General features: G+C 34.3%; 1 protein-coding gene across 1 annotated transcript; it reads left to right on the forward strand.

Annotated features, from left to right (window-relative positions):
• The first annotated feature begins 3,590 nt into the window (after positions 1-3,590).
• Positions 3,591-15,301, forward strand: LOC110681591. The gene is made up of 6 exons (XM_021857744.1): positions 3,591-3,998; positions 4,840-6,061; positions 7,177-7,251; positions 11,241-11,455; positions 12,925-13,148; positions 14,125-15,301. The coding sequence occupies exons 2-6, from the start codon at positions 4,945-4,947 to the stop codon at positions 14,780-14,782; spliced, it is 2,289 nt and encodes a 762-aa protein (XP_021713436.1). The 5' UTR covers positions 3,591-3,998; positions 4,840-4,944; the 3' UTR covers positions 14,783-15,301.
• The last annotated feature ends 585 nt before the right edge of the window (positions 15,302-15,886 follow it).

A 15,886-nucleotide genomic window follows, 5' to 3' on the forward strand; every position in this document is an offset into this window, starting at 1 on the left:
ATAACATCATATATTATGAAATGCCATATAATAAATCACTCATCATGCTTTCCTAAACTACAACATCGAATGTTCACAGTAAAGGAAACATGGCTCCTAAATATCTCATATTTTAATTAATTACTGTAATTAGATAATATCATATATTATTCATAACCAATTATAAAATATCATATATTTTAATTTAGCTATGAGATAGAATCAAATCTTATTTTAATTATGGAAGATAAATCATATTTATTTTCCATGATTATCCTAACTTTTAGGAAATTTTATCCTAATTACTTGTCGATCACATATTTTAAATCAATTAATATCCTAAAATAATTATGGGATAATCATATTATTTAATCAATTATTATCCAAATAGAATCTTTTGCTCCATATTTATCCTATCTTAACAAAATTAACAACTTTAACTTTGTTAATTATCTTTTCAAAATCAAAACTTATCTTTCAATTTTTAATTTTGAAAACTGATTTTATCCAAAATAAAATAATTTTTTTTTTAAAAAAATAGCGTCAGCCACCGTGGTGTGGCTAGCCGAAACCAGCCACGGTGGTCGTACACCTTGTGGTGTACGCTACCCCTGCAGCGACGCAAGGACAGCAGCAACAACACACACAACGGGGTGGTGCACTGCTGCGCTGCCCCTTGACCGACCCGTGCCCAGCCCACCCTCCCTCCTGGACCACCACCGGTGCGGCAGTCGCCGTGGCTGCGCCACCCAGCCGCAGCTGCCACACCTTAATCCCCCCCCTTTTTTTTAATTTAAAACAAAACATTTTTATTAAAATTAAATTAATGTGGTCCATCTAATTTTAAAATTAAATCATATTCAATTTTAAAATTAGGGTTCTTCATGAATTTAATCCCAATTCAGTTTGACTTTTAAATTAAATAATTTGATCATGAAAAAATCAAAATTTAACATGAAATCAAAAGGATTAAATTCTCTAAACATAAAACTTTCGAATTAAATCAAAATCAAAAACACAAATTTCATAAATTGGGGTTTATGATTTCGAATTTTTCGAAATATTAAGGGGGGGGGGGGTCGAATTTTTCAAATAATATAGGGCAATTTTCGGATCAAATTAGGGCTAATATGGAGCAAATTTAACAACTTTTAATGATTCTATATTGTTAAATCACATTTAATATAATAATTGACCCATAATTAAATTATTCTCCCTCGTAATTGAATTAAAATTGTGGATTATCAAAGGATTGATACTCAATATATGTAATTGCAAGAGGCTAACTGATACCACTGTAGGGAATTATAGGTACTACGCAGCGGAAATAATCATGAATCATATTCATATAGCACCTAACCAAGGATCTCATGCATAACACATAAAGAGTAAGAATTATACCTTTGAAGCGTGATTCCACTAGTAATCGAGCAAGTACAAGGGAGACAAAGAACCTCAAACGTGATTCCTCTACTTGGTCCACAGGCACGGATTAAGACCTCCACTAATGCTAGTTAGACGCGATCGAACTCTTCAATCGACTTTCTACGGAGAAGTATGAACAACGAACTAGTCACGAACCACCACGAACTACCGCGAGCACCACCAGGGGTGGCCGGCCGCAAGTCCAAGGGGGAAGGAGAGGGGTGCCGTGAGAGAGAGAGAGAGAGAGGGAGATGAGGGTTTTGGGATTTTGGTTGCCTTGATTCACAATTCACTGTAAGTTAATTGTGACTTCTCTATTTGCAACCCTAGGCATGGATCTTATGTATAGATCACATCCATAAATAAGAGTCCATGACCAAGCCCAATTCCTAATCCCAATAAAACTACACTAGCCCAATCCTATTCATGATTAGTTAAATGCTCATAAGGCCCATTAATGAGCCTCTTACTTGCTTAACCCAATACCTTTGTGTGTGACCTCATATGATCCATTCTAGCGGGCTTTGGACTATTTTACTAGCCCAAAGATCATCTCTCATAGTCTAGCAACAGATGATGATGCCCTAAGAGAATGAACTTATTATCTCCATAATAGTGATCCTTGATATATCTAGTAATTGCACTTATCGAAGACACAACTCCTTCAAGTCTGACTTTGGTTGTCAATTTCTCCCATGGAGCTTGAATCACTTTCCTCCATTGTTGCTTCTTCATTTAGCAACTGATCTATGTTGAAAAATTCATCATTGGCATAATATGACATTTTAATGTGTCAACTTTTCTTGCTTGTAGATTTCAGAAATGGTGATGAAGTTAAGACTGTTATTTTTTTTATTTTTTTATTTTTTTTTGTTTGAAGTACTCAGGCTGAACTAGAGTTAGAGTTGAAGAATATTGTTGCTGCTTCTAACCTTGCACTAATTAATAGGAGGGTAATTAATTCAGTTTGTAATGAAGTTTAGGAAGAAAATTAGTGCTGACTTTTGTGAGGAAAACATTCTGTAATTTGGTTAGGGTAGAACTTTTGGTTTGTATAAATATTATGGACAATGAATTCTATTTGGCAGGTTTAAATACCCTACTTTGAATGAAAAATTCAATTGGAGGGAAAAAATTTAGATGCAAAAAGTGTAAAAAATTTTAAGTGGTTGAAATTTAAGGAGGGAAATCAAAACCCCACAAAAGTTCAGATTTTCTATTTTTTTTAATTATTTATTTTTTGTAAAAAAAGTGTCCCCTCATTCCCTCCATTTTTATGACTTAATCACATGCCCTTCCACCCAATTATTCTCACTTAAATAATCATTAAAAGTTTTGCCTAGGAGTCTGTGTTACCCCTTTGTTGCAAATAATTGTTAACGGAGGTAGTATATTAATGGACATTTAAAAAAAAATTACAATAGAAAAATTCGAAGAGAAAAAACATTAGGAAATGACATGTGTCATTCGCGGTGTTTGTTTTGGTATTAAGTTATAAATTGATTATTAATTGATTGATACTCCCTCCGTCCCCGATTGATAGTCACTTTTGAAGAAAAATCACGGGAATTAAGGAGAATTAAGGAAAGTACATTGAAAATGTAAATTTACATTGGGTATGCAAAAAAGTAGAGAGATAAAGTAATTAAAGTACATGGGAAAGTAAAATTTACATTGGAAAGTTAAATTTGCACAAATATTTTTGCAAATGTTAGAGAATTTTGGTAAAAAAAATAATATTAGTGGTACTTGAAAAAAGAAAATGTGACTAACATTTTGGGTGCCCAAAAATAGCAAAAGTGACTATCAATCGGGGACGGAGGAAGTATTAAGTTATTAATGATTGATTGATAATTAAGATACTTTTGGTCAAGTTTCCTCATTGACATATATAATGTTAAACTAGGCAATTACTTTAAAATAAAGGCGATATTATGAAACGAAAAAGAATAATGTTATTCCCACCGATCTATACACTTTTATTTACACTTTTGTCATTAAATAAGCACCCCATAAATCGAGTTGCCCTTAAAAAGACCCAATTATGAAAAATTAAGTGATTGAAAAAATTTGAAAAAAATCCAAAAAAATCCATTATTAGTACACCTAATAAAGGCCAATTACATTACTAGATCTATGATCAACAAGAGTACAATTACCCTTTAGAATTATACACCTTTTTTCAAGCCAAAGTGCGGCGTGACTAAGCAAGTTTTGCTAGAAGGCGTCAGAGCCCCACAAGCTCATACACCTTTCCAAATGTGCTTACTTCTTTTTGCATGCTTACTTCTCTGTCCAGATTCCTTCTTACCCTCGCACTTTCTAGGATTAGTAACACTAATTTAATCCCCTTCACTTTCTAAGATTCTTCTTCTCTGATTTCCATGTTGATGCTACTACTTCTTTAATCTAATCTCTTCATTTTCAACTATTTGTACAGTATACTTCATTGCTTCACATCACTCAGATTCTGAGATTTACTACTGTTTCAGAAAATCTGATTTTTCTTTTCAATTACCCAATTAGATTTTGTTCTTGGTTTATTGGAATTCAACTGAATTTTGATTTGGGTATCTCAATTTTGGTCCTTTGAGGTAAATTTTAATTATTTTTTGTGGGGTTATCCCCAATTTTGGGATTATGTAAATTGAATATATATATTTTTTTGAAACAATGTAAATTGAATATTGTTATTTGCTCTGGTTTTGTTATATGGTAAAAAAAATGATGTTATTTGGATAGAATTTGATGTGGGGATTCATATAGAAATACATTTCTACTAACAAAGGGTTAAATATAACCATAATCATCATAATAGGAAATTGAAGGTTATTTAGAGATTTGTTTTGTGTCGGTTGTTATGGTTTGTATTAAATTGGATGTGAGCTTAATTTATTATTATGGCCTCGATATGTGTATAAATGAATATTCAACAAGATATATGCATTTTTCTAAGGGGGTTTCCCTCTTTTAAGGGTTAAATTTAAATTTTGCAGCTTTTTTGGGATCTCAATGTTCTTGGCTATGTTTTTGAATAAGTTGCCTTTTTGTATTGTGTTTAAAATTTGTGATAAGTTTGTGTATTTGAAAGTTGTGAATGTGTGTCATCATAATTTCAAATCTGTCTGATGGTTTAAATTTAGAAAGCTTTCAACTTTCAAGTGTTCGAATTTTGGTTGTTGATGATGTAACTGCAATAGTTTTGTGATTGTATAATAAACTCAATGTAATTGTATTGATTACTGGGCTTGTGCTTGCTTTTATCCTTCAATTTTGCATTTTGGCAGCAGTGTAGTTTTGTGTTGTTCTTTGATGAGTTTGCTTAGCTTATAACCTAATCTTGACACGAAGATGATTCAATAGTTTACTATTCGAGTATTTCTTTCCCCATTGTATGTCACATTGAATGATTTGTTGGTTTCTTGTGATTGATAGGGATAACTGATTTCCTGGTTTTTGTGGATTGCTGAACTTATTGGGAGAAGTCTCTATCTTGGTTTCTTTTTATGAGTGGATTGTCTAAAGTAGAGGTCTGGGGATATGGGGGCAGCGAGCTCTAAAATAGAAGATGATAAATCCTTGAAATTATGCCGTGAAAGGAAGAAATTAATTCGACTAGCTCTTGATGGGAGGTGTGCCCTAGCTGCTGCTCATTATGCTTACATCCATTCTTTGAAGGCTACTGGAACGGCAGTAAGAAAATTTGTGCAACCAGATGGTCCAGTAGAGTCTTCCCTGTATACTTCCATCAGTGCCACTCCAGAACCACTTGCTTTGACAGAGAGGTCATATTCTCGTTTTTCATATCCTTCACCATCAGTTTCACAACGTGTGGAGACTAATGAACGTCTGGGTCCGTCTCCTTCACCTCCTACTGCGGGCCGGTATCAGGCGCACCGTATGAATTTCAGGGGAAGCTTCATTAGAAAAGTTGAAGAAAAGCCTCCAGTAGTTGTCACTGGGACTGTTACTTCATTGAGCACACCACAAAATTCCACTCCTCGGTCCATTGATAGAACAGAACACTCTCCATCAGAAACTCCAACTCACCAGCCTGGAACTCCATCCCATCTACCTGAAAATTCACCTTGGGATTATTTTGGGCTTTACCATCCAATTGACAATCACTTGTCACCCGGTGAGCAAAGAGATCTAGACCATGATTTTGGAAACAATGATAAGCTTAAACACATTAAACATGATGAGGAAGTTCCTGAACTAGAAGATGGTGAGGAGAAAATCTTTTCTAGTGGAAGCGAAGAATCTGATTCCGATGAATTTGATGATCCCTCTTCTGATACACTAGTACGAAGGTTTAAAAATCTAAACCGGGAAGAAAGTAATGGTGGAACAAGTACCTCTCCTACAGCGCATAGTGCTGAATCAGAGAATGAAATGTTTGATGAAGAGAAAGTCAGCTCTCCTAAGTTGTCACCCTTGAAAACAAAAGCTTCAGAAGCTACAATTACTCCTGCAACTAAGGTAACATCAGAGAAAGATGATGATATTGAGCATAAGATTGCCCCTAAAGACTTTCTCTCTAGTATGAGAGAAGTTGAAAGTCTTTTTGCTAGAGCTTCTGAATCTGGGAAAGAAGTGCCGAGAATGTTAGAAGCAACCAGAATACATTTTCGTCCCTTGTTGCCTGGGAAAGAGTGTAAGAACCTTTCTCATTTCTTCTTTTCATATTATCTGGAGAGAAAGAAGAATCCAATTCTTCCTTCATCTTTATTACTTGATATTTCTTTTCATGTGTCATTAAAAATGTTAAGTTTCTGTAAAGACCTGAGCTTCAGTTCAAGTATTTTGGATTTTTATCTCATTTTGAGGCTTTTATGATAATGGCTCACTGGTAGTCTTTATATCAAATTGGCATGCATCTATATTTTTTTTGTTCTTCAATCTTAAGACTTGTTTAATTATAGATTACTGTTTGGTATGCATCTTCATATGCCCATATGGTCTGTGGGGTTAACATAAAGTGCTTTGCGTAGATTATGAGGCTCATTCTAAAATGTGGGATGTGATTTTAGCATGTAATTCTTATTGGGAAGTAAAGTGTTAGAAATGTTCCATTGATATTGTATAGATGCCGCTTCATAAATATTGCTTAGACACATTACCATTCATGGGTCCATACAAAATCGCAGTTGAGAATTTGAGATGGAACGAATGATGGAACTTATCTCATCTTTACTGTAGTTTAAGTGTAAAACCCATTTGGACATATATTTTCTCTCACCCTTCTCTTTTCATCAGGGAAGTAAGAGTCTTTTAATCCTACATAGTGTTCTCATTGTCTAAAGTCACTGGTCCATGCATGCTTACCTTGTCCAGAGCCTGGCAAATTTCCTTTACAATTTGTATTATATGCTGTTACTTGGTCATAAGTAGCTGCATAGACCAAATTTTCGAAGCACATACATTTATGACATTCCATAGCGGCTATGCATACTTACATTTTCTCGATTCAGGAGACTGCCTGGCCGCGTCCCATATATTTAATGCTGCTATTAGATCCCAAAGTAGCTTTATGTGGTAAATTTTTTAAAGTGCATCTATATTCAACATTCCTGTGACTTGCTGGTTGGGAATAATTTTGGGATTATATGAGGTGGATTTTTACTTCTGTGCTGGGAAGGGGTCCTATTTAAAGTGATTTACTAGTTGCAGTACTTTGTGAAAGGATAAGGGTGTAATATTTCTATGCTATTCTTCTGTAAGGCAACTTTTGTTAAATTTTCTCTAAAACATGCAACTTCTCTTTTGCAGCTGGTGCGTCAACAACAGCTACTTTACTCAAGGCTTGTTTTTCCTGTGGAGAAGATCCAAGCCACGTTCAAGAAGGTGACTTTCATTATTTTAAACCTACAGTTGTGTATGCCTTGACTCTGATGTCTTTATGTTCGTATTATTGGACTTGCCTTGTGTTTGCCCTTACTATGTCTCTGTATACATCTATCATCTTTCTTCTCAATACATAGCAATTGTGAAATAGAAGTGTCATTCTTGCACTACCTGCTGAACCGAAATGGCTTAACGGAGTGCTAGCTACTGTATCCTTCTATCTTTTTTCTTCTCAACGCATTGCAGTTGAGAAATGGAGGTGTCATTCTAGCACAAACCTGCTGTGCGGAAAATCGGAATTGGCTTAATGGAGTACTAGGCTACTAGCTGTTGTGACCATTGCTCATACTCTAATTTGACTAATCTGGAACCAAAAAGAAAAGAAAACGAAAAATTCAAGCCTTAGCAAGTGTTTACAGTGAAAAAAAGAGAATAGAAATTTAGTTACCAGGCCAAGAAGAGGAGAGAGACAAGCATTTGAGGTTTTGAGCCACTGTCACAAAGGTAATGAAAGAAAACTTCAGACAAGACGACCGGAGTGCTGGTCATCACAATTTACTTGCCTCTCCTCATTTTACAAAGGCCTGGTGTTTTACTTGCTTTTTATAGTGAATTTCATCATGTGTTGAAAAATTGATGGATTTTTCCTCAAACCCTAACAACCTTAAGCTTCTATGTATTGATTGAAGTCTAGAAAACTAATAAAACAAAATTACAAATTATTAACTAGACCTTCTTATCTCTGATTTCTAGTTTGCACTGCATCTGTGTTTGTGTGCAAATTGTCATATATGACCCATATTCATTCTCAAATTAGTGTTGGTTTGTATCGACATTGTTGCTTGAGTAACATAATTGAATGGTAAACAAGAAGGAATGAATTCTTAGGTAGATATGTAGGGAAATGTTGTAGTCATTTTGTTTCAAATCATGTTGAACTAATATACAAGTAGTGCCAAAATCCATCACTATGTGATTTATATTCTTCCCCAGTTATGCTATAGGGACACCTTTGTGGTTATAATGATTGGGATGGTCGTTTGGGTTGGATTCAAGAAATCGAATTGTTATTGTCTTGAGTAGATAAATACTCTTAGCCTTTTCGGTGAGTGAATGACTTCCCTATTGAAGAGTCTGGTGTGAAAGAAAGCTAAAACTCATAGTGCCCACACAGAGAGAGTTATTCAATTAAGAATTTCGAAGAACTAATATACAAGTAGTGCCAAGGAGTGATGCAAATAAAAACAAACGGAGGGAGTATTAAGTAAGATCATTAAGGTCGTGTTTGGCAAAAGTAGCGGTAGCGGGTAGCTTTTAGCGGTTGAGTACTGGGTAGCTGTTAAGGTAGCGAGCAGCGGTCAATTAGTAGTGGGTAGAGGTTAGCTGTCAATGTAACGGTTGATAGTATGAGTGTTTGGAAAAATTAGCGGTTGCAATACTAAAATATATCAAAATTCATATAAATATTGTTTAAAAAGTAATAAAAGCTGTCAAACGCTACCCGCTACTTTCAAACGCTACTATTTTTAACGTTTGAGAAAAGCTACCTAAAGGCTATCTCTACCTCTACCGCTAACCGCTACTAGAACTGTTACCTTGCCAAACACTATCAAATTTTTCCTGGTAGTCAAAACGCCAACCGCTACCTCAAACGCTACCACCAAATAGAGCCTAAAACAACTACTCATTCCCGGGGGGGATCTTTTATCAACTAAACACAATAAAGTTATAAAGTCAATTATTTTGCATAAAATAACTATTGTGGTGAATAGGAGTGACTAATTTGTGATGGAGGGAGTACTCACAATGAAAAAGGGCTGATATAGAGTAAAAATAATTAATCGCATGAGTAAAGAAATTATTCAAACATTTGGTTGATTGTATATGTGAAGGAACTTCATTGCCATTCAAAGGGATGCCTTGCAAAAGGCTAGGAAAAAGGGCATAATAAGCATGTATCATGTGACTGATACGTAATGTTTGTTGTTAGTGTTTCTGAAGGACTTTTAGGATATGATCTCGTTAATTGAAATAAGGTGGTTTGGTGTGGTCTGAATTTATGTAGTCTGGTTTGCTCTGAATATTTTTAGTTTGTGCTGGTGTAATCAAGCTTTAATTATATTTGTTCACTAATACAAAAGAAAAATCAATATCAAGTGGCCAAGTGGGTCTTGTTTAATTTGTCTTTATTTATATTTCCAAATTTATAATTTCTACAATGTTTACTAATACAATATTTTAAGATATGACAATAAGTATTAAAAAGTAAGACCTTGTTCTCTTCACTTTAAAAAAAATAATATTCAGTAAAAATAATACTCCCTCCTTTTTTAAATACTTGCTTCACTTTCCTTTTTCGGCCGTTTTTAAATACTTGCTCCATTTCATTTTTTGGAAAGCTTTTACAATATTTAATTCATTTCTCACACTTAATGGACCCAACATAATACTCTCTCTCCTCCTATTCTTCCACTACTTTTACTTTTTACAATTTTTTATTCTCTCAACTACCCCACTACCTCCATATTTTATTACTTTCTCCAATTTCTCCTAAAACTCCGTGCATGGAGAAATGGAGCAAGTATTTAAAAACGGAGGGAGTAAAGATGATTCCAATTCACAGTTTAGTAAAAATAATTTAAGTTGAGTAAAAAAAAAAAAATCAGTTCAATTAGTTTAAACTAGAAATATACTAGATTATCAGTAAAAATAGCCCTTGTTTTGTTGTTGAAACCTTTTTAGAGTTTTTACTACTTCTGTTTCTCAATACATACATAATTTCTCTTTGCATGCAAATCTGTTGTGTGAAGAAAGGGATGAACTTTGACAACATTTTGTTTCTCATGTGATTAGAAGAGAGAGTTGTACTACAAAGTTTTAGGAGTGGATTATTCCCTACTTATATACTAGGTAGCACGAAAACTGTTATAGGATAAAAACTGGAAGAGTATGGGGACTGAAAAACAGTAAAATCATATTTTTAAGAAATGAGTATGGCAAGAATACAACCAAAAAAAATAAGAAAAAAATTAATTGCATATTTAAAAAAATAACAAAGAAGGAATTCAAAGATTAAATAATTAATAGTTAGGTCAGTCACAAGACTCGCAACTTACAATGACGTAACCACACAAATTAATTAACAAATAATTAAGAAAATAGAATTTACAAAAGGCATCATATAAATGATTGAAGAAAACATAACATCCATATGACCCCAATTCAAGAAAATTATGGAAAGAATTAAGGTAAAACTGTAAAAGAAAAAGAAAAATGAATCTCCCTTTTTAGTTGAAATAGAATGGGTACCGATGAATTTTGCCAAAAACATCCTTGAGTTGCCCCAATCAAGTATGGACTGTACCCAAAATCATTGACCATATCCATTATTTGGAAACATATTGGGGACATATTCATGGAGTACCCATATCATCCAGGTACCTGCTAAGTACCCATTACTGATTTGTCAATTTGTAGAAGCAATTGTGCACAGCTTATATAATGTGCAGTGAAGTCAATTCACCCCCCCACCCCCCCCCCCCCCCCCAAAAAAAAAAAAAAAAAAATAAAATTACATTGAACGGAAATGATGCAAGTTTAGTAAAACATCCCTAAAGGAAATATGTTGCATGTATCAAAAACGTCAGTAGTTACTTTTTCCTGACAATTTATGTACTCCCAATCTCCCATCTATTAATTTGAATAGCATGTTTTTGACAATGCATAATGATCGGAACAATTAGAGAAGTAAGTGCATAGACTGTATACCACAACTTTGGTATTTTGATTTTGGGATATCACGAACTTAAATGTTTATAGATTTGTGTTTTGCTAGTCTAATGCTGATGTCAGTTGCCAAAGCTTGCTTATTCATAGTTGGAAGAGCTTGCAACATTTGTTCTTTGTCTCTGACCTAAATGGATTTCATTTTGTATGATGAATTTTAAGAGTTATTAGCTATTGATATAATTTTTTTTGTCCTTCTTCAGAGCCTACTCAGTCCGCAATGAAATACTTGATGTGGCATCGAACTACATCGTTCCACTCATCATCATCCAGGAACTTTCTTGATTCACATGCAAGAGAAGATGTTGGGGACTTTACAAGTGATCTATTTGATAATATCTACATGAATTCTGGTAGTCATGCTTCTACTTTAGATAGACTTTTTGCCTGGGAGAGAAAGCTATACGATGAAGTTAAGGTACTTAATCTTCCCTTAATTGTTTTTTCTGGACCTTTCTCAACTTTACTTTCATATACACTGACGTCCTTATAGTTTGGGATCGATTCAGCTATCCATGTACTGGTATGCCATTAGTTAAAGATTTGTTGCAGTTATCAAAATCACTGCATACTGTTCTTTTAGTTGTTGCTAGAGTGTATATGTGCTAACGCAGGGTATATACGTAGCATGTATAATTAGAAAGAAAAACAATAGGAGATGTGGAAGTTGTACAAAAAATGGAGAAGTGGAAATTATTTAATTGGAGGTTATAGGAAATAAAAAAAAAATCAAAACGCATGAGATTGGAGAATTGGACTTTTGGAGGGCTGTGGTTAAATGACTCTGCAATTATATAAAAGACGTGGTTTGCACGATTGCTTAAATTTGGATCCAAATTATTTTGTGGCTTGGAATTACGCACGCAGCAGTTTTGAGTAAGCATATTAAACCAGCCTGGATCTGGGAAAAAACTTGGGTAGACTGTTGCTGCTAGAGTAAAATGCTAGATCCTTCCTTGTAACTTTTGGTATTTGGTTAATCAATGGGCCAATCCTTGCTGTTTTCCCATCTTTTTAGCAATAGGTGATATTTAATATAACAAACTAACAATGTTCTTCAATTATCTGTCAATCAAGTCACAATCATATTGAGACATATAAAAGATGAAACAGACCTTTTAGGATGTTGAGTCAGAATATTTTGAAGGCAAGTTTCCCTGGTTTCATTCAGACGGATAAAAGTTGTAATGTTTGTGCTTTGTTATCATATTTCTGATTATTAATGGTTATTTCTAGAAATTATATAGTCTTAACTTTGGTGTGTTTTTTCCGCTCATCCTAACTCCAAAATTTACCTTTCTTTTGGGTCAATAGTAGTATAGTACTGGGCTTTAGGTTTGTCACTATTGTGCAAATCACTAGGTTATTTTTTAATGCGACAAATTTTCTGGATATGGCAACTTTTCCATTTCTAATTTCATGTCATAAAGGTCGAATGCTTGAACATGAACTCATAGCATGTCTTTCATGATATTTGAGAATCTGGGAGACATGGTCTTGGCATGGTAGTTACTAGATAGGTTCTATCATGTTTTATGTGCAGATACTCCTTGCTACATAGCTGACTAATTGTTGGGTTGTTCAATAGAAATAGTTTCTGTAATTAGATGTGGTTCTGTTGCCACGGTTTTCTTACAATGGGCATGTATAAGTTATTAAATTGGCAAAAACGGGTAGAAGGTACCTTTTCCGCTATTGGAGCAGGAAAAATATTTCATCCAGAAAGTTACTGTTTGAATGCTACTTTACATATAACGTGTGGCAAAAATGATTTTATTTTGAAGGCAATCTACTAATGCTTGTGATATTTACATGACCTTGACGATAGTTTATGTACCGTCCTCATATTTGTATTGTTTAATTTGTAAAAACTTGCTTTGATTACAGGCTAGTCAGCTTGTCAGAAGGGAGTATGACATGAAATGTAAGATTTTGAGAGAACAAGAATCTACGAGTGAAAGTCATCAGAAGATTGATAAGACTCGTGCTGTTGTCAAGGATTTGCATTCTAGGATTCGAGTTGCAATCCACAGAATCGATTCAATATCAAGAAGAATCGAAGAATTGCGGGACAAAGAGTTGCAGCCACAACTTGAGGAATTAATTGAAGGGTATATACTTCCAGATTTCTTAGTTTTACAAAAAAAAAAAAAAAAAAAAAAAAAATCTTTTTGTAAAGCTCAACTTCTTAATATAAGGGGAATTCTTTTTTTTGAAATGGACTATTAGTCTACTACTACTACTACTACTACTACTACTACTAATACTAATAGGAATTATAGGTAGAATTCTATGACAATATTTTTGCAAAATTTATCTTCAGGCTATCTGCTGTAGTTCAGGCTCCTTATGGACATTATGAAAGCCACTTGATTCTGGATCATGACCTATAATAATGGATTACATAGAAACTCTAACTTCCCAAATTTGGTATTTTTGGTGTTGTAGTTGGGCAGGTGAGGTTAGGTTGTGGTTTTTTTATTTTTTTTTTTATTTTTTTTTTTGGTTTGGGCGGTTGGTGATGTTTGTGTTGGACTTGGGGTTAGGATGGTCTTTAGGGTGGTGGTAAAGGATGGTCGAAGCTTTCATGGTGTAGAAGAGTTTGGGATTATTGTATGAGGTGGGATTAATGATAAGAGTAAAAGTATCTCATTTTATTATAATTATTTTTTTTTTACAAAAAACTACACACATCTGCAAGTAGTCTCTACTCACTAGTAAGGTCCACTGCATTTTTACATGCCAAAGGCCCATCACACTAATCATCTAGCAGTGTTTAAAACTGGTCTCAAGGAAAGGGCCTGTAGTCCCATCCTTATAAGCATTACTTCAATCATAAGGTTGGAGGAGATGAGATTCGGACCCTGACTTATGTTTGTTGGATGGGAGATCTACCATTTAGTTTTTCTTGTTTCTCATTATAATAGTCTTGCTCATCATGTGGCTGAAATTATATAATCTACTAGTTGCTGAGCTCACCATCTCATTGCATTTTTTGAGGTGATTTAGACAGCCTTGTGATCATTGTGGTCTCAACTGTTTTTCCTTGGTTTGAATGCTTTTCTCACAAGGTTCATTTCATGACAGATTACGAAGAATGTGGGGAGTGATGTTTGAATGCCACAAGCTACAGGTGCATATAGTTACTATTGCATTCATAAATGGAAACGTGAAACTATCCTTACAATCAGAATCACGTCGTTACATCACTCTCCAACTTGAAGACGAATTGCACAAACTGTCCTTGAGTTTCACCAAATGGATCAATGCTCTGAAGTCTTACATCCAGGCAATTAATGAATGGTTAAACAAATGTGTCATTGTTCAGGAGGCATCTTCAAAGAAGCGAAGGTGGGGGCCTCCACCAGAGCGGAGATTGAGGTCTGCAGGCCCTCCAATATATACCATCTGTGGTGCTTGGCATGACTCACTCAAAGATTTGCAAGTGACGGAAGTGGCAGATAAAATCAACGGATTAGCAACCGAAATATCACACTTCATTCCTCACCAAGAGAAAGTCCACGGGAAAAGGACCTTCAAAGAAACACCACCTGTGGTTGAAATGCGTACTCATGAAGGCTTTGAGGAGTGGAATACAGGCTATGATCGATTCCAACTAAGTTTTGTCCATTTTCTCAACGAGCTATGTAAATTTTCAGATCATTCTCTGAATATGTATACGGAGCTACAGATTAAAATCGAAGAAGCTAAGAGACTCTATGAGCACAAGATGTCTCAACCATAAATCCATAATTATAGTTGTTTGACAGATGACAGGGGCCATATTGTATACAGATACAGGTATATATATTAAACTTTCTTCAATGAAAATGGGGTAAAATTTTATTGGTTTTGGCATATGTACAGGGATGAAGAATAAAGATATACTCCTGTCTCAAAGGTTCGTAACTCTTTCCGAGTTTAATAAAAGGAGTTAGTTTGATTATATCTTCCCTACAAAGTCATGTAGTCTAAGCTTTCTATCAGCAGATTCAATTGTTGTTGTAAGAAAAATAGCAGAATGATGTATTTGGTTAAATTTTATACATGAAATGCAAAAGTTATACAGCAGTAGGTTTAGTATAAGCAAAATGGTCAGTATAGATCTGTCATTGGATTCATCTTTTACTATGAATTTTTGGGTTTGCCGCCCAGTGGCTGAAAATTAAGTGCAATGCCCATATATTGCTCTAAATCCCAGATGATGTATATCTTCTCTTATAATGTAGAAAATGTGAATTGTTAATAAGCAACTATTTACCGAACAATTAATCACTAACTTTCTTTTTTCTTTTTTCTTTTTTTTTTCTTTTTTATTTTTTTTTGGGGGGGGGGGGGCTAGCCCCTCATGAGTCTTGAGCAGCAAAAGAAAAATTATTACTCCCTCCGCCCCTTTTTTACATTCCTACTTTCTTTTTAGGTATTTTAAAATTACATTCCTCCTTTCCTTTTTTAGTAAGTATTTTTTTTCCCAAATATCTCAAATTAGGAAATTTTGTGTAAAACTACCCTAAAGATAGGGTTATTTGTGAACAACTACTCAATTTTTTTTTATTTGTTTAGAACTACCCGCAAGTTTGGAAACGTTTGAGTAGAATTACCCACTAACGTTTTCTGTCCAATTAAAACATTATTTTGGCTATATTTTTCACTTTTATCAATTACAATGGCCAATTAATGCTAAAATAAGCAAAAACCCCAATTCAATTAAACCACCAAACCTTAGAATTCAAAATCCCCAAATAATACTAAACTCATGAACCCTAAAATGAATTCTAATTAAACCTTAATTAGGTTAATTAAGGTAAATTAAAACCTTTATACAAACTGGGAGAGTTAATTGGGTGGA

Source organism: Chenopodium quinoa, unplaced genomic scaffold (genome assembly GCF_001683475.1).
Source record: "Chenopodium quinoa cultivar QQ74 unplaced genomic scaffold, ASM168347v1, whole genome shotgun sequence".
In the NCBI taxonomy this organism is placed as follows: Eukaryota; Viridiplantae; Streptophyta; class Magnoliopsida; order Caryophyllales; family Amaranthaceae; genus Chenopodium; species Chenopodium quinoa.

Excerpts from the sequence above, each read along its gene's own strand:
- LOC110681591 (XM_021857744.1), top strand. The coding sequence starts at position 4,945 with ATGGGGGCAGCGAGCTCTAAAATAGAAGATGATAAATCCTTGAAATTA. Across the intron at positions 6,062-7,176 it reads CTTGTTGCCTGGGAAAGAGT|CTGGTGCGTCAACAACAGCT; the intron begins GTAAGAACCTTT and ends TCTCTTTTGCAG. Across the intron at positions 7,252-11,240 it reads TCCAAGCCACGTTCAAGAAG|AGCCTACTCAGTCCGCAATG; the intron begins GTGACTTTCATT and ends GTCCTTCTTCAG.